Source organism: Anopheles ziemanni, chromosome 2 (assembly GCF_943734765.1).
Source record: "Anopheles ziemanni chromosome 2, idAnoZiCoDA_A2_x.2, whole genome shotgun sequence".
In the NCBI taxonomy this organism is placed as follows: Eukaryota; Metazoa; Arthropoda; class Insecta; order Diptera; family Culicidae; genus Anopheles; species Anopheles ziemanni.
Genome location: NC_080705.1, coordinates 59625636 through 59649629, shown reverse-complemented (window position 1 = coordinate 59649629; position 23994 = coordinate 59625636). Strand labels below are relative to the sequence as shown.

The window sequence follows — 23994 nt, the reverse complement described above, 5'->3', positions numbered from 1 at the left end:
GAATGAATTTCACATGAAAAATTGTAACGCCTCAAACATATTTCGATTCGTGTAATTGCGTGGCTCTTCATGTTCCAATTTCAAATCCTATTTGGTCATTTGGTGGAGAGAAGGAATTGATGTGTTCGAAGAAATTGCTCCGCAAACGATCATATAAAGACGGACCCCAATTGCACGGAATCTCAGATTTCCTGATAAAGATGTATGATTTTCCATTATAATGTTTGCATGTAATCGATTCCGGAAGCGAGGATTATGAGTTTATTACTTCACCGGTACCTGAAAGTGTTTGTTCGACGCACATAAATCATTCTCGGCATCTGTAATCAAACGTTTCGGGATATGTTCACCAGGGTTGGTAGCGTTGGTTTTCTTAGTTAAATATGTCGAGCTATAAATGAGATCCTCTTGCAATTAGCTGCAAGAGTTGGTAAATTTCCGGGTTAGAATCTGTTTCCCAGTTTATTCGATTCATGTCGCTCCTTTCTGAACTATTTGGAACACAAAAGTGAATGTTTGTAACGAAAGGAACCTCCCGTTTGTCAAACGATGTGTTGACTAGATCGTAACCATTCTTCCGGGATGTAACTATTTTGTCGTGGCGTGTGTTTTCCTCCCGGGAACGGTTATGACGGCACGGGAGCACATTCCCGTTTATGGGAATCACGCGTGACGCCGGAAGTGACGATGAATAGTCACCGCCACCGACAGCGACGGCGGGAAAGATAATTTGAGAATAAATAAGAAAATGGTGCGCATAAAAGCAGGCGAAACGACTTTTTTGTTTGTTTGTTTGTTCTCCCTCTCCCCCTCTTCCTATAACACGGCTTGGGTGTTAATATGATGTTATGCTGGTTGATGATGTTATGCTTTACCGTTTTTGTTTCGGGGTACGGAGTGATTGTTTTTATCAGTTTCTGGCGCCAGCTTTATTTATCCCTGCCATCGCCAAATGTATTTCCGCTATAATGGTTCCGCCTGCTAGAGCTGGGGCTACCCCTTACGCCGTAGGAAATGAAAAAGACGCCAGACTGGGTGTAAACAAAAACAAAAAACACATTTCTAAAACGAGCGGGGTGAAACCGCGGGTGCCGAAAGGCTCCGTTTACCACGATGCTGTTAGTTTGTGAACTGTTTACCCTGCTTTTGTTGCTCGGAATGGGAAACAACATTTTTGAATGGTTGTGTTTATTATATTGCTGGTTGTGTGGGACAATAAAAACCGGATGGAACTGTGTGGTATGGGTGACGGCGCCTGGCTAGGGGTCTTCATTGTAGCTCCGTAACAGGGAAATTTCATTCACGATATTTTTCTTCCAAGAGATTAACTTCTTGCTCTATTATTACCTTACGAATACAAAGAAAGTACAGTTTTCGGTTTCACGTCGCGTTCAATTAGTGGATAATGAGAAGGATTTCAATTTTCAATTAATTTAAAAAGTAAAAATAATTTATAACAAATTTGGAATAAAAAATGATTAAAAAATGACTTTGAAATATTTTAAACTAATACTTATACTTCAGTAACGTTAAAAACAGCTGTCATTAAAAAAAACGGTTTCCAGTCGAATTCATTTGCCTTTTCCGGTAGCACCACTCTTGTCTTTACGCGAATGTCCTGCACAGGGAATGTCCCGATGAAAAATTGAAAATCATCCAACCGGGACGAGCGGGCGAAAACTTCATCTCGCAAATCAGCTAGCGTGCGTACGTGTGTACGTGTAGGCCCGCTCTCTTTGTGGGATTACCGGAAGCCGACGAGCCCCGAAAGGGATTCGCACCAAATCAAATCATCGACCAGCCGCGGCGGCTTGACGAAAGCGAAACTTCAAACATGATTTAGAAAGTTTTATTGTTTGCTACTTAGGCCGACGACGGTTTGGAAATGGCGGATTCTCCACCAACCAAGTGCTGGTGCTCACGGGGTTGGACATTACATTCTTTAAAAAAAAGAAACTGGGGACTGACTTTGAACATCGCGCTTGCCAATGAAGAGCGGTGTCAACTTTTTGCAGAAAATAGCTGACACCCCGGGACGAAGCTTTTTTCCCAACATTATTATCATCAACCGAAAGAATGAACGAAAAACGGACGGGATTGTTGTTCCGGCCGAGCAGTGCGTGTCCGTGCGTACTTTGGAAAGGGGAAACCAGTGGGTGCCAGCGCTTAATTGAACGCTTTTCACTTCCACCCCGGAGTTGGGAAAATTAAATGGGGAAGTGATTTCGTTCCAACACAAAGTCGAAATGATGGAATGGAGGTGGGAATGAGGAGGCGAAATGGAATGGAACCGGTCGCAAGGAAAGAGGGCCGAGGGCGTATCATTTATCATTTGGGTTTGTGTTTAGCATGAAGTTGACAAAGCTCGTCTCCGATTGTCCGGAACAGCTTATTGCAATAGGGTAGCGCCGGAAGTCGGAAGGGAGGTGAAGATTACTGATAAATATCTGGAAAACGACGGGTCGTTGGGGAGGTAGGGAAGGCGTGGGGATGGGTAGCCCGAAACGCTTCCAAAGTCCTAAACCGGGAAAGGATTGTCTGGTTAATCTATGCTCGCTTGATTTCATGCTCATTGAAGGGAAATGGTTAGGCCTTGGTATTTTTTCAGGAAAATAAATCACTTTAATTTAATAAATGTTTCTAAATACTTTTGAGGTTGAACGTTGCCCTGTCCTCCTTCTATTTGAAATATTCGCAGTGGAGAACAAAAACTTTTTAATCTAAACACCAGCTCCTCCAGCCTTTTCACTGAGATTTTCACTTTTGTTTAATCGTTTATTTTTCGCTTCTCTTTCTCTTCCCTCGACAGGCTTGCGTGCTGCTGCTTTCGCTCATATTAATCCTCGCACTCGGGTCGCACTACTCGGCCGCCCTGCCGGACGTGTTTTCCCGCGCCTCCGAACACGACAGGATTGAATTTTTCAAGTAGGTTTCACATTTAATTAAAAATCACTCCTTCATGCTTCGCCATCGCTGCAAAAGGGCACCAACACGTGCATACGATTCATCCACGGCGTTCACAACAATCAAGCAAGTACCTTTGTATGGACGTGAAGGTTTTTAAGGGGAAAGCAAACCGTTCTCCCGGTCCTGGAACTTCCCAGTTCATGGTACATTTTCATGAAGTTTGATGATTGTTTAAAATACGCGTGACTTCTGGCGCATATGTGGAAAGGTCGGGAAAATGGTACTCGTTTATTTGTTTATTTTAAATCGCGACAAACGTTCTCGCCAGCTAACAATCGCGCCATCTCTTACGCGCCTTTTGTTGTCACTCGTCATCGAGAATGATCTTACTTTTTTATTCTCGATGGCAAAACATCGCCCGGAGGGTTGGTTGATTTTATCGCCACCTGGTTTCCGTTTCCGGTCTGCTCTTTGCGCGGGATAGGTCATGTATTATTCAAGCACTTGTTGTGTTTTTTTGTCGTTTATATTTTTTCCCACTGCCCCGCCACCCCTCTCGACCTCGGCTCGTGCCCACTCACGATGGCGCGCATCGGTTTCATCATTTTCACCGTCATAGTCGCTGTCGCCTTTGTCATACACGCCGCTGTCGTGGCCGAGGAAAAAGCACTGTTCCCAGCTCCATGGGATTCCTGGAGAGCACTGGCAGCACCCGGAGCCTCGAAGCTGAACGGAAGTTCATAAATATTAATTATGCACATAATTTGCTTTTTTGTGTGAACCACTGGGCGCCTCCATTGGTGCTTCAGCTTCGGCGCGCTTGGGGTTCCCACTTGGCAGCGCGATCCGAAAGACGATAAACAGTCACCGGTGGGTCACTAGGAAAAGTATGCGAATAGAATAACAACAAGAAGAAAAAACTAAAACTTAACCGGTCATGGAAAATTGTATTATGTTTCGTTTGGTGCCGGTACAAGAAAAAGGCCTACTACGACGTTGCTGACGTTGGTTGTCGCACTTGAATGTTAAAGCGAGTGCCACAAGTGTGCGGGGAGAGTTCTGAGAAAAATTCTTTGAAAACACAATAAATTTAAATAATCCACTAGAGTAAAGCTCGGCATTTTCGTCATTTTTGGACAGATTTGTTTATTCGGGAGGGAGTGGATAAAACAAGCCTTAAGGAAAAAAGGAAAAAAAACACATTCCAGGAGTTAGACATTAATTTTTACCAATTTTCATTAGGGTTCCATGATTAACTTTGTATTGTTTTTCTTGTACATTAAACTAAGTATACTTTGTATAACTAAGTATAATATAAACTATAAAACTAAGTATACATATTTTATTGCTTTATTTTGTTACACTTTCCTTTAATGTATTGTTTTGTTTTTATTTTCGTTTCCGTTTTGCTGTGGATCGCCTGATCGCTATCATCATCTGTATTATTCACTTGCTCCCTTGGTCCGGCGTCTGGCTTCACGATAATGATCATTCTTCAACGGTTGAAAATGTACGGTGATGTCGATTCGATGAAAAACCCTCCGCGCGGCGAATGACAATGTTATTTTCGGTCACCAAAATGAAAACCCACCCTGGCTGGTGCAATCTTGGTGCAAAAACAAACTCCCAACCCCAAAACGCGGCGGGACGCTTCGACACGAATGGAATCCGAACCGAATCGAACCTGCCACATGCGCCGCATGTTCCGATGACTTGTGACTGCGGTGAAATCCGTCCGGCTGCTGTGTTTCCTGTTTGTTGTGCTGCTGCTTCGGCTTGTGTCACTGCCTCTTCTTCTCCACCGCAGCTTCGATCCCAATCCGACGACCCGCCACACGGTGTGGTCCGTCATCATCGGCGGCTTTTTCTACTGGACCTCGCTGTTCTGCACCAATCAGGCGTCCGTTCAAAAATGCATGTCATTAAAATCGCTGAAAACGGCCAAACGTGCACTCTACTTCTCCCTGCTCGGTAAGTGCATCCGCCTGGTTGTTGGGGTTTCCTTTTTATGTAAGTTTGTACGTGGCATCATGCGTGGGGTTATATTTTTTTTCTCTCTCGGTGCTCTCGAATCGATTTTCGACTTCCACTCGAGTGTCAGTTTTTTTCCGGCCGCCACTATCTTCGCACACATTCGCACCCGCACGAAACGAGTGGCAAAAAAGGCTCCCTTCGCGTTAACAGCTTTCAATGGACCATCGTTTGATTTGTGACAATGTGAGTGGAAAGGACATTTTCCATCCCGTTGGAGGGTTTTTTTGCTTGTTCGATTTTTTTTATTTTGAATCACCTTACGATAAATGAAATATGGCAGAAACCGGTTGGGTACATGTAGCTAGTTGTTGCCAAAGATAAAAATGCATACGTGAGTATTAAAGTTGTTAAAATGATTTTGAATTTTTCCTCGAAATTATTGATCAAACCAGCAGAAACGTTATGTTAAAAGTTTTTTTTAAATTAATACTAACAGTATGTGTTTCTTTTCCTTCTATCCAAACGATTGGTTTAACATTTGAACAACTTTTCCTGCCCTAAAGTAACAACTACATTAGTTTTCCCTTCGTTAGGTCAATCTCTGGTACAGGTGCTCACTCGTTTGACGATGTTGATTAAATGTTTGTTTGTTCAACGTTTGTGTAAATCAAGTTAGTTTTTTGTTCATTAGTATATCGCAGCATCAACCAAACGTCGCGGTTTGGCACGATCCACCCCGTCACCCGGGGTTTTTTTTTCAATCTAATTGATATGTTTTCGATTGCAGTTGCGGCAAAACTACTGCCTTTGGTTGAGTTTTGTTTTTTCTTTCATTTTTCCACCGGAAGCTCCTTCTCTCGTAAAGCGTTTTTCTTTTCGATGGCTGCTTCGGTTGTTGACTTTGTTCGCTGCGGTCCGCTGTTCATGTACCCGAACGTGTAGCTTTACCATTTCCTTATGCTCTGTTTTTCGATCCGATTTTTCCCCCCGTTCCAGGATTGATTGCGGTGTTTTTGATGAACTTCTATACGGGATTGATGACTTTCGCACACTATTCCGACTGTGACCCGCTGGCCGCGGGCCAGATCACGGCCAAGGATCAGCTTCTGCCGTACTACGTGATGGATGTGTTTGGTCACATCAAATTCATGACCGGTATTTTCGTGGCCGGAATTTTCGCCGCCAGCTTGGGGTAAGTAATGGATGGGTTTTGCCGATGTTGGATAGTGGCACATTTTCCGTGTTCTTTCGCAGCATCCCGAAGAAAGGGAACCTGCAAGTGTGAGAACTGTGATACTATCTGCGTACTATCACACCGTTATCGAATAAATGAACGTATTGCAATCTGCGGTAAATGATCGAAAAATTGTAATCCGACTAGATATAATTAGATCAATCGGGAGAGAACGCGAAGGGCACGGGGAATCGACGAGGAGGATTGGTGCGGTTCGCGGTGAATATGTGTTCGCTGTTTAATCAGTCATTAAATTACAATCTGCTGCAACGCTTACGGCGGAAATCGTTTTGTTCCGTTTTCAAGAGTGGTAATCTGAATGTTATGGTGGACAATTAGCACAACCTACCGATTAGTTTATGCTGGCACGATTCCGGGATATTGTCGCCCGTTACCAAGTATGCTGCATGCGTACGCCTCGTTATGGCTTTTTCGAGTGCAGGTTCGAGTGTTCGGTGGGTGAGTGGTTTACAAATGAAATTAATTATGATGGCGGCGGGCAGTTTCTTGATTGAATCAGTTGGAAAAACATAAAACGTTCGCAATGGTTGTGATATGTATCCGTGTGGAAATTACGAGATTTACCCAATGATTTTAAATACAATCGAACCTGGTTAGATAGGAACCGTATAATGGAGAATGTCAAACCATACAGGAAGGCTGCTCTAGCAATACTCTTCGACAGGCTTTACTGTTCTAAAACCTTTGCCTTTCCATACGCAGCACTAGAACGAAACGGTTCTTGCGTCATGTTTGATGAAAGCAGCTGCCGAAGGGCGCTGTTCAAGCAATCAAATCAAATCATTTGTCCACTAGGAGCTACTGGCGGTAAATTATCTAGAAAACAGATTCCATTCAACAGCGATTGTTCGAGAATATCCGCTTCCGCTAGTTTCTTGGCCTGTAGCTACGATTAGCATGTTGCTGAAGAAGAAAGGATTAGATTACTGATGAGCCAGGCGAACGGGTTCAAGTAGATTCAGATCCGCTCGGGTTGGCCAGTAATTCATTCGAAAATGTAAGGCCTTGTCATGTGCCGGTATGATTGATTAATACGAAGCTTGATGGTTGCTGAAGGATGCAAAGAAACGACTTCTTTGTAGAACAGCACATTTTGATGAGCAGTTGTCGTTGATTAGGCATATAAGTACCTAACTGCGTAAATCAAATGCCTTGGATGGTGGAAATATTCACCTCGCTGGCTTTCAAATATTAAAGTATGAAAAACAAAACGTTGTACGTTATGTTGAAGTATGGCAGTTGAAGTTATTTTCGTCTTCACTCATATATAAACCGTTCCAAAGAGCAAACTATCGTGATTGATATTGACGAATATCAATAATGGACCGCACTAAATCACCATCACCAAGTCGCGCTCGTTCCCCTATCATCCCAAAAGAGCGCGGACCCGTGAATCGTTGCGAAAACCTGCGGGAACCACGTGATGTCTGCGGCTGAGTGCGTGGCATTTGCTCGCAGAAGCAGCAAAGCCCGGGCTTTGGTCGCATGATGGCCGTACACTAATCATCTCCATTGAGCTCCGGGCTTCCCAAGGTTTCCCATCAAACATCCTATTAGCTGCAGGATGTGCGGCGGTAGGGCGTCGTAAATAGGAAGCCCATGAAAACCGGGTCCCACCCATCTCCGCCGGGTCGTCAGACATCGTCCCCGTTGTCTGGCCGTGTGTGTGTGTGTGTGTGCATCTTGGGTGTTTTGTGCGGGTCTCGTCCGCATCTCTTCGTCGGACATTCGCGAATTGAGACACTAATCTTGGGTGCCCGAATTTTGATGGACGTTCGGGACGACCTTCTGGGCGATGTTTCGTGTCGAGGGTCTGCGTCTTGGCCGCCCGCCCGGTCCTTGGCTAGGTAGACCCGTAGGTTTTGATAACTTTTTAATAGACCCGATTAATCAACTTTACGATCATCCATAAAAGTATGGAGTCCTTCGCGTTCCGCCGTTCCACCATCGGGATGCTCGACCGAAGATAATTTCTCCGTCTCTTGTTGCTCCTTCGCTCCTTCCGGTCCGGTCGTCATCGGCTCGTAATGATGTGGGCAGCGCGAAACTGGCACCGGGAGCTTTCCCATTTACGACTGTTAATTTGGATTGATTTTACGAAGGAAAAATAAAACTCCCGCAGGGAATTAAAACTCGTCCGAGGCGGGCGTGGAAAGGAATGGAAAGCCTTCTCGGCCGGTCGAAAAATTTCCACTCGAAAAGTCACTGCACTGGGTGGATGTTTTGAAGCCTTCTTGAAGCCCGTGGCGGGACGCGTCAACTGGATTGGAATTGATTTCCGAAGCTTTCCCAACGGCAATAAAAATATCAAATCATTCCCGCACAACTCATCCCCGGGTTTGTTGCTGTTCAGCTTTTGTCTTTCTGTACTTCATCTTGCAAAGGAAAACTTTGAATGCGAAACGAAAAAGAAAATCGCCTGAAATATGAAGTGGTCGGGAAGGCGAATCTTTTCCGGCATGTTGCGTCCACCGGTTAGACCCTGCTCATAAAAGAAAAGGCAAATTCATGACGGGTACCTTTCGGCTTCGGGGTTTTGTTGTGCTGTGCCCCCCGGTTTCGAAATCGAGTTTCCCGAGAGCAGAGGATCAAAGCAGAAAGCACCCAATTTCTTGGACCACCGATCTTACCCGGATGGGATTTACATTAAAAAAAAAGGCAGACTCATTTTTCATTTCGCTTCCGGAACGGACGGTAATTACCGCAGCGCGCTCCGAAGCTGGGAAAGCTGTTCGTTTATTGGATTTGTGCTTTCGTAATTGATGAGCCGTAAGCATCGCAATTGAACGATAAATTACGGTGGAGAGGGAAAACAATAGTAGCGCCGGTCTGGAGCAACAATTTCCATTCGATAATGGATGCCAAAGGAAGCCAAGACCGGGGATGGATGGTTGATGATGCAAGCATTGTAATTTATGCATTTGGCAAATGTTTTATGACTGTGTTATGAGTTGGAGTTTTTTTTTGAGTGAGTGATTTTGACGAATGATTTCATTGGAACGATTTGGAAATTAGCTTTTATCGATAGTCTTCGTAGTTTGTTAAATTCATTTAACTTCATTAGTTTTTTTCTTTCCGTTTCCTGTTGCAATGGAAAACATATGGCAGAAAAGAGCTTCCTCAAATGCCTCATGACAACTCCGTTTAAGCGTTCTCTCCTGCTGCGAACCGTCCTCAGCATCAAACATGAAATAGAAACTGTTTCTAGCGGAAGTTTGCTGCAATAAGAAGACTTCAAATTTGATTGTCATAGAGCAGCAACTACGAAACGAGCCGGAAAGTTCTTCCGGTGACTACACTTGCGTTCCGTACCATGTTCTCCGCCCTTATGTCGCACCTCGCGTCTGCCTCGGGCATGCCATTTGATGGGGAGAATAAAATTAACATTCTAATAAAATTCTTCCTCCGAACGGCACCTTCCCATTGGACTCCGTCCGTGTGGCCGGTGTGTGTGTGTGGGTGTGCGAAGCGTGGAAAAACGGCCGACCGTGTGACTGCTTTTTGGGTGCATCATTCGACTGGCTTGGCAAACGCGTCCACGGCTGAACAGAAGACCGGCGCCGACAAGCACCAGTTCCGGAAGCCACTTGAGCTCGGAAGGTCTCGGAAGTGGCCGTGCTCGTGTAGCTTCCTTTTCGCATTATCACTTCAGTGTGCCGTTTGCGTCGTTTGGATCGTCGGATCGTGCAGTGCCGGAATCGACCGCTAGTGTCTTGTCTTTTATGTTGTTATAATAATTACATTCGTATTTTGCGCACCAACTTAGCGCGTTGCTGAGGCCACGCTGAGACGACCGGGCGCGTTCACCATTTTACCTTCACACTCACACACACACACTCCTTTTCCTTGTCCCACGACTCCTTCCTACTTAAATGTATCACGTCAATGTACGTTAGCTTCGGCGGCAATTAAGGATGTGGTCGGTGGGGCCCATTTCTAGTAACCGTTTCGGTTCGGGCGAGTGTCTCGTATAGTGGTGCGATCTATCTTTCTTACTTCATTTTCTTTTCGCTTATTTTTCACCCTATCCTGTAGAACTGTCGCGGCAGCCCTCAACTCGTTGGCCGCCGTTACGAGCGAGGATCTGCTTGTGACCGGCATGGAGGTGAAGATACCCGAAGGCAAGGGTGCACTGTACGCCAAGTGGATGTCCTTGGGGTAAGTAGGGTGTTGTTTCTTGTGTTTTATTCCATAACGTCTGCACATGTTGCTATGCTTTCGTCCGCGCCAGCCAAGGGAAGTATTTATTCACAACGGTTCGTGAACGTGAAGAGAGTCCGTTGGTTTTCCCTTTTTTGCCTGTCCGCTGAACAGCGAAGAAGATATTTTCTGAGCGCTAAAAAAGGGTTTTCTGAGTATGATATGAAAATTTTAGTAATATCATAAATCAAGTAGAGGAAAGTGGGGCAAAGTCCCCCGGTGGGTTAAAACGCATCGGCATGTGTTATGTTAAAAAAAAGTCATTTAATTAAAATTAAATACGCCATTCAAATTTTTATTTTGAGCTGGAAGTCCATTTGACTTTGCTTCTTGATGTATGCCACCTTGTGTGGGAACTGCACATATTGGAGATACTGCTCCACATTATCACTATTTTTATTTTACAATCCGAGGAGGATCATAGGGTAAGCAAACCGAGGTACTGCTTTGAGTTCTGAGGTTTCGAGGGCCCCGTTCTTTTTGTCCATATTTTTTTCAAATTTGGAAAATGTTACAATCATTTTTATTCATTGCAAAAAATTGTTTGTCTTATCCAATGTGTGATAAGTTCGTAAATGTATTTTCATATGAAGTAAATTAAGAACTTGAAAAGGTGTGAAATAGTTAAGAATAATTCTTCGAATAGTTTGGAATTGGATTAGCAGCTTCTTGTACATTTTCAAATATAGTAATAATGTTTAACATTGTATTATGTTTTGCTTTTTGAAACATTGTACAAAAAAGTATTTTTCATTTTTAAAACGACTGAAAAATTGTTCCTTGGAAACTGAGTCCGACGGAAAGTAAAAATTAAGTTTCTTGTCAATTTTGTTCAAAGGTAATGATTTTGATGGAAAATGATTCTCCTGGAAAGTTATTGATGGTTTCGCACTGCAAACTTTTCAATGGAATAACATTAATGAAAGTTGTGGTTTAATTTAAATTTGATTGGTTGTTGAAAATGAGTGGCTCGACCTAAATTGAAGTTATATAAATGTTGAAATAAAAATATTAATGGTGAATGTATTGCAAGTTCCTGGAGCCTTCAACTAATAACTGCTTGGACCCCTAGAATGCTCAATCTACCGCTGCTCACAATAAAAAAGTGAGGTATTTTTCTAAATGGATTGTGAGAAATCAATTGTTCTTTGCTTAAGGCGTGCATCTTGCCTCACCTTACCTTAATTTTTTTCCTTCTTCTATACACTGCTGTGTTTAGTTCTTACTTCAACAAGAAACACAAGAAGCTTAATGCTCATATCTGTTCAATTATTGATGTTAGTTATACATTGCAACATCGACTAGCACCAGAATACGAACGCAAAGAATCCTCACGTAGAGCACCACCACTTTCCGCGGATGTCAATGAATCGCATCGTGCGGAGAAAGGTTATATTTCCGTCCGGTCGCTTTTCCCGGCCAATGGTTACACCGTAGTAAAGCCTGATACGGCCGGCGATGGGAAAATAGATGACTGTCGTAAACGGGCGGTTGCATGATTTGGAAGACTTAAGCTTCCCTAGCCGAAGACGTTTTCGACCGCATTCGGTTCCACTTTTACACGCTGGGGCCGCCTGTCCTCAATCGCTTCGGCCGTCCGGCACTCTGTCGAGAAAGACAAATGGTGCTCGCCACTTGCTCAGGGGTCCCCCCAAAAAGGGCAAGGGCGGGGGTCCAAAAGGGCGGCACTGATGTCAAACGGTTATGACCTGGCCACCTCCTCCGCCGGTCCGAAGCGATATGCGGAGTGTGTGTATGTGGTTTTTGCTTACTTGTTCCTATCGGTCCCTTTTTCCGAAGGGTAATTTATGGCCCGTTACTGTGCCGAAGCGTCGGACATCGTATCGAACGTGACGTGGGTTTGTGTATGTATGTGTGTGCAGGCTATGTGGTTGATATTTTCGTCCTACAGTTTTTCCTTCCTATCTCATCTATCTTATTTCGGGGTCATCTGCGTTGCCATGTTTTGATAGCAGTGGCAGAATGGAGACGGCCTTCACACGGCGTGGGGTCACGCCATGAATCGCAATCCGTAGGTTAGTTCATTACACGCAACAAGCTACGGATCCGGGCTGGAATGGTTCGGATGGAGCTGTTTGTTTTTTTTTTTTTGCTTGTCCTTCAGGCCACTTTGCTCTGGTTTCCCGCAGCGTTTCGTTTTGATAGCTTAAAATGAATGGCCTTCCAATCCGAGGTAGGAAGACACGTCGGACGTGGGTAAGGCTCTGTGACAAGCCGAAAAGATTAACATTTGTTTGCGGCAAACGGATCATTCGATTTTCCGCCTGATAGCGCCGGGCGGAAAAATGTTTCCTTCGAATGTGAATATATTTTGCGCCGCTCAAGATGATTGCATGCAGTTCGAGTGCGAATCTAGCCCATCTAAGGCTGCCAGCCATGAAGTAGATTTTTATTATGTTTTATTGGATCACACGAATAAACGCAGTAAAATTTTATGCTCGGTGCTAAAAATTAATTTCCACACCAGTACGCTGCACGTACGGGGTGCATTTTTCCGACCGAACAGTTTCATCTGGCGAGCAACCGATTCCCAACTGTAGCACATTCGATACTGTAGCTTCGCGTTTGGAGTTAACCAAAAAATGTTGGCTTGGCTACTGACGGAAAAAAAGGAATAAAAACTCCGTTCCTTCCATACCTCCGTCGTCAAAAACAAAAAAAAAAAAAACAAAATGCATAAAACAGTCTTACACAGTCCTTCGCGCGGGTGGCAGAAGGCAAAAAATCAAATGCATTGGAAAATATCGAAATCTATAAACGAGATAACCGCCCGCTGCAACCGCCGGAACCAATGGTGCTGAAGATTCCGCCGGAAGAACCGGAAGGCACCGGAATCGATTGTACGGGCGCTGTGTGTTCGCTTTGGCAGATTTAGTTATGTGTGTGTGTGTGAGAGTTGGATTTGGTTTTTCTTTTTATTTTGTGCCAGAAAACGATATTGCAGGGCCGTTGTTGATCGAAACAGATTTTCACCCTCGTATCGGAAGGTGCATGCATTCGTTGGGGGTTTGAGGGGAGAAGGGGGGAGGGGAAGGAAGCTTTGACGATCGCTTTCGGTTTTGGCTCCTATCTGTCCGGCGTGGAGGAGCTATCTATCTCGCCTTATCGGGCCGCTTCTGTCCGCCTCCTGGCGATGGCTTTGGCAAAGAGGCAGTTTGGCGGCAAATGTTGCAGTTGGCACCACCCAACCACCCCCCGAAAAAGGGGACTCGTTCGGGCGAATACCAGAGATGACGGCTGGTGTCGCACAATGGTGCGCTTCCGGGAATCCGTGGAGTGGATTCAATTCCGATTATTTTTTGTGTGGTTGTTGTTTTGTTTTGTTTGGGGCATTTTTGCTGCATCCGTGTCTTCAGATTTTTCCCGCCCGCATTTTCCTTTTTATTGCCCGATCTGGCACCCGCTATCGGGCTCGCAGGCGGTATCACGGATACCCGATTCCCGGTGCTAATGGAAAGCTATAAAATTTCGATTTTTCCTCGCTCCGGATGACGTAAGAGCTGCTCCAGCAGCAGCAGGCCGAAAAATACAGACATTCTGTTGAGCGCAGAAAAAAAATGGAAACGGACCCGATGGCACGAGGGAGGCCATCGTCCTGCAGTACTTAAACAAAGGGCCGGTAATATAGAAACACTCCAACTGATAGCTCCGCTCGGTGTGTGACTGCGGTGACTAGGAAAAAGATTAATCCTGTTGTTTTTAAAAATTGGATTTCTTTTTTTTATCCACTCCCGGAAAGAGGGTGCCACCCGTTATCGGCAATCGGCCAAGTTTTGATTCCGCTCGGTCAACCGGACACGTTCTTGGCACTGCTCGCCGTCTCGTAGCGGCCGCTGGTGGGTTTTATGTTTGTGTGGGTGTCCGCCAGTGCGCTACGCCATATCGGAGGATATTCGAGCAAGGCGCCAACACATTTCCCGAGCCAATGGAGGCGCCTGGTTGCTTACGAAAAGGCCAGGTTATGGCCGGGTATGCAATGCTTCCTATTGTAGGCGTTTGAGCGGGTGTGTGAACGGGTAGGCGGGGGACGCGCTGAAACGGATGTAATTGGATTTTCGCTCGATTTCACCTTTAACCTGTTTGAAATTTCATCTCACGGCGCGGAATCGGAATTAAGCAGTGATGCTCGCGAAGGCAAACAGGTTCGAGGGTTGGGGTCGGGAGCGATTTGTCTCGATTTGTCGTTCCGTGGCTTGAGCTGCATGCTCGAGCATTCCGCCGGGTGTGTTTTTAGTTTGCCGATCGCGTGCGTTTGTTTGCTTTCGTCGATGGGATGAATTATTTTTCGTCAGACGTGTTTTTTTCTCATTCCCACGAGTATTGGGATTCACGGAGTGTTCTTAAACGGACAGAACGAGGTACAATAAACTGATCGAAAAAGGAATCTTCAGACGGTAATAGTTGGGCAAGAAAACAGACCACCCTATATTTGAGCACCTTTCGCGTGGTTAGCTGCTCCGAACGGTGGTTCAATTGGACGGCTGAAATTCATAACAACATCATCGGGCAACGAATAGAAGGTCGCTAAATTTGCACTCGTTTTACCGGCTTACCTGGACGGAGGGAACACGAGGAGGGGATTTAATTTCGTATGCAAGAAATAGCGAAATGTTAAGGGTTCCGTCAAATAATCCCCCCCCTCCCCCCGCCCTCACTACGAAGGCGGCCGCGTACTTCGAATTGTCGTTCTGTCGCAAAATTAGGTAAATTGTTTACGCTTTCCATAACGGAATAAAAACGCTCGCATACGCTCGCACTGGCGCACTTTTCGCCCGGAGTTTTTGCCATCCATCAACGCTGTTGGGGCCGGTTGGTTTGTTCGTTCGTTCGGGCCAATTTAGTCCGTTGTCGAGGGTCGTTTGTTTTAAGTCGTTTGTTGTTACAGCATGATTGTGGGCCGTTTGCATAATGATGCTTGACGGATTGCGTGGGATGCGACGACGACGAGCAGCTTACTTTGAAATAAATTCCCTTATACACCGAGACAGAGCGAGGTTCGTCGACGAATCGTCAAAAGTCACATTATGAAACATTTTACGGGGGAAATATTCAACGTTTCTTTGCACGAAAGAAAACATCAACTGCGCCTTCGCATTTGGATGCCTTGCGTTAGTGAAATAAAACAAGGAAGAAACGGATGGATTTCGTCTCGAGTGAAAGGTGCGTTATATGGTGGAATACGTTTTCCCTCTACGTGTTGGGGTCCCATATCCTCTGACGTACAGTTGGCCTCAGCTTGTGCACTCATGGGCGAAAGTGTGCGAACGCGATCGTGTTGGGAAAGTTTTCGATCCGTTGCTTTGGGCCTCGCTGGACCGAACAACGTGTGCACGTGCGATGGACCATGACAGTGAAATAAATACACTCCACCTTCGGCCACCATTATTGGCCGGAATAAGATTTCCCCCGGGGGCACCCGAACCCCGTCCGCTGGCCTGTTTCCGATTAATCCTCCGGGCGGTAGTTATTCACCTCTAGCAGAAGTGGAGGGGAGAAACTCTCACGAACCGCGAATGGTTCGGGTTGGGGGTGGGGTAACTGAATAAAAAATCAAAGCCCAAAGTCAATGGAATGGAACTAAAGACGAAGTTCTCTCGATAAAGCTGGTAGGAAGCGTGATTAAAGTCTTCCGGGCTGAAGGCTGGATTATGATCCCCGTGGATTCCGTTTTCCGGAAGAAGCAATCTACATCCTAGGTGTGGTCTGCTCCGTCGTGAACCGCACGTGTTTGCTTGTTGCCCCTCCCCCTCCCTCCCCTCCCCTTGGCAACGCACCACCGTCGAAAGGTAAATAATATCTGTAATGCTATACAAGGCACTCGCCTCGTATCGAAGAGATAAGAAACGGATGTGTCACGCATCAAGACAACCCCCATAGACTGGCGTCGAAACGAGCTGCCGTCGTTGTTGTGTCGGGGATAATGCTGCACGAACAACTTCTTAGCAGTTGAGCCGTTCGCAAGCAAAACAGGTGCTTTATCACGTTCACCTACTGACGTTTCGTAACGATTTTTCCTCCGAACGTTGAGGAGGTGGAATATCAGGGGGGGTTAAGTTAATGTGGTGGAAAAGTGGGAAGGGAAACGGCCAAACAGTTGAGACGTCGTCAATGTCTCACGTGTCCCGGCTGATCTTCTGTTCGATCGATTTCTGCTTTGTTCCTTCCCTTCGCCTGATCCGGACGCTTCTTTGCTTTCACCCGAAGCAAATCGAGCCGTATTGATCTATCGACGTTGGTATCGGTTTATCGTGTGTACTGCCGGAGGTTCCACCGAAGACCCTGCACTCAACACTCGTATGCCTTCTCCCTGCCTGTTGGATCCTGAGACACAGATGTTTCAGAAAAGGAATAGATTGTTTTTTGTATGTGTACCCGATGCGAGTTTTGAATGGTGCAGTATAGCGAGGGAGAAAAAGGAAAAATTAATTCGATTGTACCTACTTCCTTGCCGTATGCGGCGGTTTGTCCTGCTCCTGGCGTTCGCCTTGGGGTGGCATGTCAGCCGGGCGCTATGTTCGGAGAAAAATCCACTGGAAATCGAAGCAGGATTTCTTCATTTCATTCCGTTCGAAGCGGCTTTAGTCAGCTTTGAGTAAAGGCACTTATTTATCACCGGAAAGCATCCGTGAAGTGGCTTTGGTTGGAAAGTCGTTAAAAACGAACCCAGGAAGCTTTATGCAGTTTAGAAGAAAAAAAGTGACTAGCTAGTGAGTGACATGAAATCTTCGTAACATTGATTTTTCATGCGGTATTTTATAGAAAAGATATAATGTTATGGGATGTATTTCATTTTAATAATTCATCTTTCATCTTATGGAAGCCTTAAGCAGAGGTACGGGAACCCTATGCCATGCCGTACAAACAGATATTATTGGTCTATTTTATAAACATTTTTCAACGATCCATTTTCCTCATCAATAACTTTTCTGACTGTGTCATTGTTTTTGCAAACAAGTTTTGTTCAATATAGGATATTTCACTTCTCCCATTAAGATCCATGTAAAGTACCCGTTTTAGAGCGAATATCGTTTTTTACACGATAATATCAAATGCACGGTAACATCTAACAGGATATAGTAAAAATACGATGGAAAATGGTTTCTATTTTATTCCTTCAGTTCATCTTAAAAAACGTATTGCACGATATCAGATAGTTGAATCTGGATATGTTTTCCATCACAAGTTTTGATTAATTGACAATCATGACCCAAGCTTGATAAAAGTATTCTAAAACCTTTTATTTTGCTACAAAACATGCTTGTTTCTAATTGATTTCCGATAAAGCATGTTTCTTTCGTTACTATTTTTTCTGTTTGTTCTGTGATTTCATTTAAAGATAACTCTGGTATATCTATCGACTCTTGCTTGATAGAGTCAAAATTAGTAGTTTATCCATATAATATACTGATTGATTATTACGATATGTTTCATAACCATTAATTTTCATAAGCTGCTTTTAACTTACCCATTTTTGTAACACTGACCCCTTTCCAGTTTAATACTTCCTTTTATTTTACTTGGCATAACGATCGACTTTTAGCGTTGGTCATATATAAAGGTGCTATGGCAAATGAACAACATTTTAAATAAAATTAGTGTTTAAATTAATTAGTTGTGATTGTTATAGTTTTGTAAATTTCATGTACTTAAACAGAGAATCACACGAAATTTTTCTTAAAGCAATACTGGGGTCCTTTTTTTGGATATGAATTTATCGTGAAGCAATGGTTTTCTATTTTTGCATTCCACATTTCTTGTAATGCACTTAGCACGTAATTGGAAGAAACGAAAAAAACGAAACCCCCATACGAAACCAAAAAATACTGCAATTGAACCGGAAGACTGGCACGGATATCTGGATTGTTTTCATTTCTGACTATTGAACATCTTGCCGACAGCATTATTTTAGGGTTCGGTCTGGTTTTGGTTTTCCTATTGGTTTACTCGTGATCCTTCTTTACCAATATTGGGCCAACTCGGTGGCTCAAGGTAGAGTTTTTGGTTGGTTTTCAATTCCCTCACTCAGTGCAGGTGTTGCAATGTTGATACAACCCCTGCTTCCCAGTTTCATACTAACCAAGATATTTTCCTTTTTTTTCCTATATTCCACAGCTTTGGATTAGTTTCCTTCGGACTAGTTTTCGTGGTGGAACGCCTCGGTGGCATACTGCAGGCTACCCTTACGTTGAACGGTTTGATTGGTGGCGTAACGCTGGGTCTGTTTAGTCTTGGAATATTCTTCCGCCGAGCGAACAGTAAGGTAAGTTGAGAATTATATTAAAGCACACCACAGCTAGATTTCACACAAGATACTGGTATAATTGAAAAAAAAATCACAGCGTATGTATTAAATTAGAAAGTACAAGCGACTCAATTGGCCCAACATTTGCCAAAAAATAATTACCAAACTCAACAATATCCATCCCTAAATATATTCCATCCCTACAATGGCACTTATAAGCAAAGAGAAAGCGTTAGAACAATAATTAACTTCCAGTAATAATCCGGCTTCGCAAAAGAAAAATGCGCTTCGCTGTATCAGCATTCTACCAAGAATGGCGTAAAGATGAGGTGCCGCCACGTGCGGTAGCATTTACTTGTTCGTTTACTTTTGCCTAGCATTTACAAATTATTTTCACACCCGACAGCCGACGAAATTGAATTGAAACGCAATTTAAGTTGTTTAACAACAACGACATCCCGCTCGGAATCCACGGGTCTCGCCTCTCCAATCGGCAAACAACATTGCGCCGGGTTCGTTGTCTAATTCGTGCAATATGATTATGGATCGCGGGATCCCATTCCTCCTTCGTTTCGGTGTGTGTTTGTGTATGTATGTGCGCGATTGTTTATTCACCAACATTTTCCGCACGACCGAATGATGGGGAGGCGGTCGTAAAGGGAGGGATGGTGTTGATGGGTTCTATGTACGCCAGTGATTATGTGGGGATTAGATGGCAAACAGTGGCTGAACAAGAGCTGCTTGAAAAACACTCTCCACTTTATCCGATTAATCTCATTGAAGTGAAGTTAAATGAGCTTTTTATTGTGCCTTGGTTCCGGCTGGGTAAGCAAACATTGACGCATGCACACACACCCTCACACGATTACACCAACGGTGTTATCTGGGGGAGAGGATTGTCACGCTTTTTAGACATCGTCGGGGGTGACTTTGGTAGCAATCTCCCTGTTCGAGTGAACGGAGATAGCTGGAGGGAAGTAAGGAAAGCGGGATGTTCCGGAATCGCTTCAAGAACCGCTCGACCTGGCCCGCAGTGACCTGTGTGGCACGAGTGCCCTCATCCTGGTTACTTTCGCGACACCTAAGAAGCAGCGATGAGGGTAATGATGAGGATCATCACGAAGCTGATGCTGTTGATCAACTCGTCCGCTTCTAGAGTTACAAATGGAAGAAGGTAACATGCGGGCACCCTCGGAAGATGACGAGTTCGCTGAACGCCATCCGCCAAGGGGATACTTGCTCCTCAATAGCTTCTCAAGAATAGCTGTTCTCTTTCTCCCGCGGAGGGTCTCCCATACACACGGCTATAAGATGTGCCTCAAGTGTGCGAGTGCAAATTGAAAATATGAAAATTTGATTACCTGTTAATATTCCATTTTAGCACAATCGCAACAAGATGAGCTTATTATGGCGGTGCGAGCAGTGAGCGTGAAGTGTGTCGTTTACCACTGGAGAGCAATCATCTCTGCCTCGCTTGGCCTCGTCCACTTGGTTTCATTTGATTCGGAGAGCCATTGGGTTTCAAATTGGTTTTTTTCATACATTTCCATGCCCGGTGCGTTCAAATTTTCAAATGAAAAATGGATGTGGGGTCGATGAACATTTCCTTTTGTGACGTTACGTTTCAATCATTTGCCAACGGTTAGTCTTCTTTGTTGGAGCACTTCAACATGTTTTCTTGACAGGCATTACGATTTTGCATAGCTGTTGATCCTTGATAGAAATATCCTTCAGAAAAATCTAAGCTCATGGGATCGGTGCTTTTTAGGTTTTTACTAAAGTTGTAGTTGAACTATTAGCATTTAAGTATGAGGACTGTGATTTTGTCTTTAATGATTCGTTTTTTTTACTCAATCATTCTGTATCACTTATTTGACATACAATTCGTTTGTTTCATAATAGCCATTGTTACGCATAACAGGCCATCTGTTTTCGAAAAAGAAAAAAAGGAGCCAAACCCTACAAAGGTAGAAAAAATAACACTTTAGTAAAATTTTAAAAATAAATGTTATAATTGGCATTTATTCTTTTGAACTGGTTTGCAATCCGTTTTCCTCTTTATGTCCATTCAGTAATAATCTCTCTTTAATGATTCTCCTGGATGGCTTTATTAACATTTAATTACATGTCAATCATTGGTTACTAGATCAATATAATTAAATCAATATGATGAATTTCCAGTAACGCTGTTTAATTCATTTCAATTTTGTCCTCCAATGCAGTAAAAAGTTTGCCAGTGATGATAAAGTCTTGTTGCTATAGGAAAACAATTTACTATGGCACATATTGAATTTTTGAAGTGCTTCATAATCCTTGCGGAGAGCTAATTTATTGCAATGCTGGGGATCGATTTATTTTATTTTTCAAATTGCTAGGGCTCAATAAACTTTCGCTTTGTTAGCTTTCAATCGAAATGATTACCAATGATTAAACAAAGACCTGCCGGTCAATTAAAATCGAGCGGCTTTTCGGAAGCTGTTCTGTTTCTGATAAAATGGTTCCGGTTCTATTTTTAAGTTGAAAAATAGAAACCATTAAATTTGATATTAATGACTTTTACATCCTGGAAACAACTGCTACGTGCTTTGGTGAACTGCTCTAGTTTCTTAAAACGGCTAACATACTCGGTTTAAAATATTGCTCTGCCGTATTCGGGATGAAATAATACATGATTCCCTTCTTTTCTCTTCTTCTTTTCCTAGGGTGCGATGTTCGGTGGCATCACGGCTCTGGTGCTAGTCATCGTCGTTGGAGTGCTGGCTCAGCTGAACAACGAAGAGCCAGTGCCGCTGCCGACGTCCGTCGAAGGTTGCAACGCTGGTGCCAGCGCGTGGGATAACCAGCAAGGTCTCGGGTATGAGGTGCATCCCGTGGGTGAGTCGGTAAGCTTGGCACTCAAATTGAACGCCGGCGTCGATCCCGACTCCCTGCTCAACATAGTGCGCCACGAGGATTGGAGCGGTCGAGATTCCGAGCAGCATTTCTACAGGTATGTACAGGCATCGAAGTGGCTTAAATTTGAACATGGCTAGAATAGGTGCAATAATAGAGGTGCTTTCTTCTATTTTCTCGTTTTTGATGTACCGTCCCGTTGAACCGGTTCACAATGCACTCTGTAAATCTTATTGAGCATTATGAATTCAGAGCGTTACACAAGGTCCAGATAGTATTAAATATTTGAACAAAAATTTTATCCTTCTTTCGCGAATGCTCCAGCACCTGCGGATGTCTTAATTCTTGCTGTCTGAGCTGGTTTCAGCAGCACAGAGAGTCGCAAGAGCCCGGATGAGTCGATGTAAAGTAACGAATCCTTTTCCCGTTCCACAATTTCCACAATACTTTTCCATTTTCGCCTCAATCCTCCCCGGAGCGCTTTCCGTTTAACATTCCTTCCGTGTTTACACACGCGCGCGGCTCCCCAAGGTTGGGGCGATAAAAAGAAAGGATTCACTTTCCCGCTCCACTTTGGTTTGCTTAGCATTCGCCTTTTTTTCCCTCGAAAGGAAACGGATTTCTGTAAAGGGAGGGACGGCTGGGGGAGGGCTGTAATGTGGCCGCGGAATGGCGCTAGGTGTGGTGGTGTACGAAAAGTTAATTGAGAGTAAACACGAAACGGAATCTAACCGGAGTCGAGGTGGCGTGCCGCGGTTGGTTGTGTGTTTTTTTTTTTTCGCTGGTCCTATGGCCGGTGGTGCTTTTTTCCATTTTCCACGCATAGGGAAAGGGGGTGGCGAAAGCGCACCCGGTCAAGTGCGAGACGATGCGGATTTTCCTGACGGCGGCAAGAGTGCGATGATGAAGAAAGTTTCGGTGCAATCACGGATTGCTTTCTCGATCCGTGAGCAATCGGCGGTGTCGAAAGTCGAGAGGTCGACGATAATTCTGCCCTTGGCCAAGATCCGGCTGGGAAAACACTCCGGGGGTCTCTGGGCACGCCAGAAAACATTTCACGTATCAATGTTCTTTTCGAAGAATCTCGCTAGTCTGGAGGTATTGATCGGAAGTTTTTCCTCTTCAAACATTGAGCTGCTTAAAATGAGGTGGAAATAAGTTCATGGCATGATTCTAGTTCTCTTCACACCATGGTATTATAATTTACTGTTTTATAAAAGTGTTAAGCTTAATTTTAACTAACAGGGACGTTAGAAGCGATCCTTGAAAAATGATTGTGTTAGCATCTACAATCATTCCATACCTGTATATTGTTTGTTTTTGGTTAGCAAATTTATTTCTATGGTTATTTTAAAGTATTTTCTTGTATTTCTTCTTTTGCGTCCCTCTGTAGATTGTCTTCTGAGGAAAGTCCCATGCAGTCCACCACGGATTACGGTGGCGACGTAAAAGCTTCAGCCAGACAGGACGACGACACGGACGACGACTCTTCCTGGTTCGCAGCCGTGTACGGCATCAGCTACATGTGGTACAGCTGCCTCGGAACGTTGCTGACGCTGCTGTTCGGCATCATCATTTCGCTGCTCACGTCGGACGAACCGCTCGGTTGGTGTGCGGGCCGCAACAGTGCATCCCTTCAGTCGGAGCTTCCGAGCACGGTGACCCAAAACGGCGTTCCCTCCAAGGATCCGATCGAATCGCCCGGTAAAAAGCGATCGAAGCTGAGCGTTGGCTCGATGGCCCCGCTGGCGATGATGATGAGAACGTCGGTGACGCTCAGCCCGTCAGCCAGCCCCCGTCGGCTCCAGCCGAAGGAGAGTGCCTCGAACGGGGCGAGCGTTGACTCGAGCATGGCTAGCGTGTTCTCCGTCGACCAGCAGACGATATCCTCCGAGCTGGGCTCGTACACGGAGGAGGATTGGAGGGAGGATGTGCGGCGAGCGGCCGGTGGGCTAAGCAGCGCCCCGGGAAGCACCTTCCCGTCGACGGTATCGATGAAGGTGGAGAGTGAAAGATTTTAATTATGAATTTCTGCCATCCCTCGTTTGCCAACTTCCCCGGCTTCGTTTAAATTATGAAGCATGAGAACGAAAGCTCATGGAGCTCACTAGCCGATTCGATCCGGCTTGAAAGGAAAAGGATTTTACTCCCACCGAATCGGTCATATCCAGCACACTTGAAGAGAATGATAAAAAGCGGAAAGAACAAAAAAGAAGCACAAATTATACGGAAAGAGTTTCAATCGCATAGAAAAGTGTCTTCCGGTGTCTCGAATGCCTGCCGGCCCTTTCCATTCGTTTTAAGCATCGATGATTGAGATAATGCTCGAAATTGTGCGGTTTTAGGGTTATTTATAGAAATTCATTCCGTTTCATGCGCCGCCGTGAAGTTTATCATAATTTCGTACCGACTATTTAAGTTTGTAAGAGACAGTTGTTTTTTTAAGAGTTGTTGATTTTGAACATTTCAAACATAGGTACAGTACCTCAGATAGTGTCATCGA

At 44.5% G+C, this 23994-nt stretch overlaps 1 protein-coding gene across 1 annotated transcript in view; it reads left to right on the top strand.

Annotated features, from left to right (window-relative positions):
- LOC131293986 (sodium-coupled monocarboxylate transporter 1) overlaps nt 1–23512 on the top strand; it is a 37380-nt gene extending 13868 nt beyond the window's left edge. The window contains exons 5-11 of the mRNA XM_058322035.1: nt 2810–2925; nt 4715–4878; nt 5878–6073; nt 10172–10294; nt 18470–18617; nt 21302–21588; nt 22885–23512. Coding sequence (XP_058178018.1) covers nt 2810–2925; nt 4715–4878; nt 5878–6073; nt 10172–10294; nt 18470–18617; nt 21302–21588; nt 22885–23512 — 1662 coding nt within the window. The remainder of the gene's footprint in view (nt 1–2809; nt 2926–4714; nt 4879–5877; nt 6074–10171; nt 10295–18469; nt 18618–21301; nt 21589–22884) is intronic.
- The last annotated feature ends 482 nt before the right edge of the window (nt 23513–23994 follow it).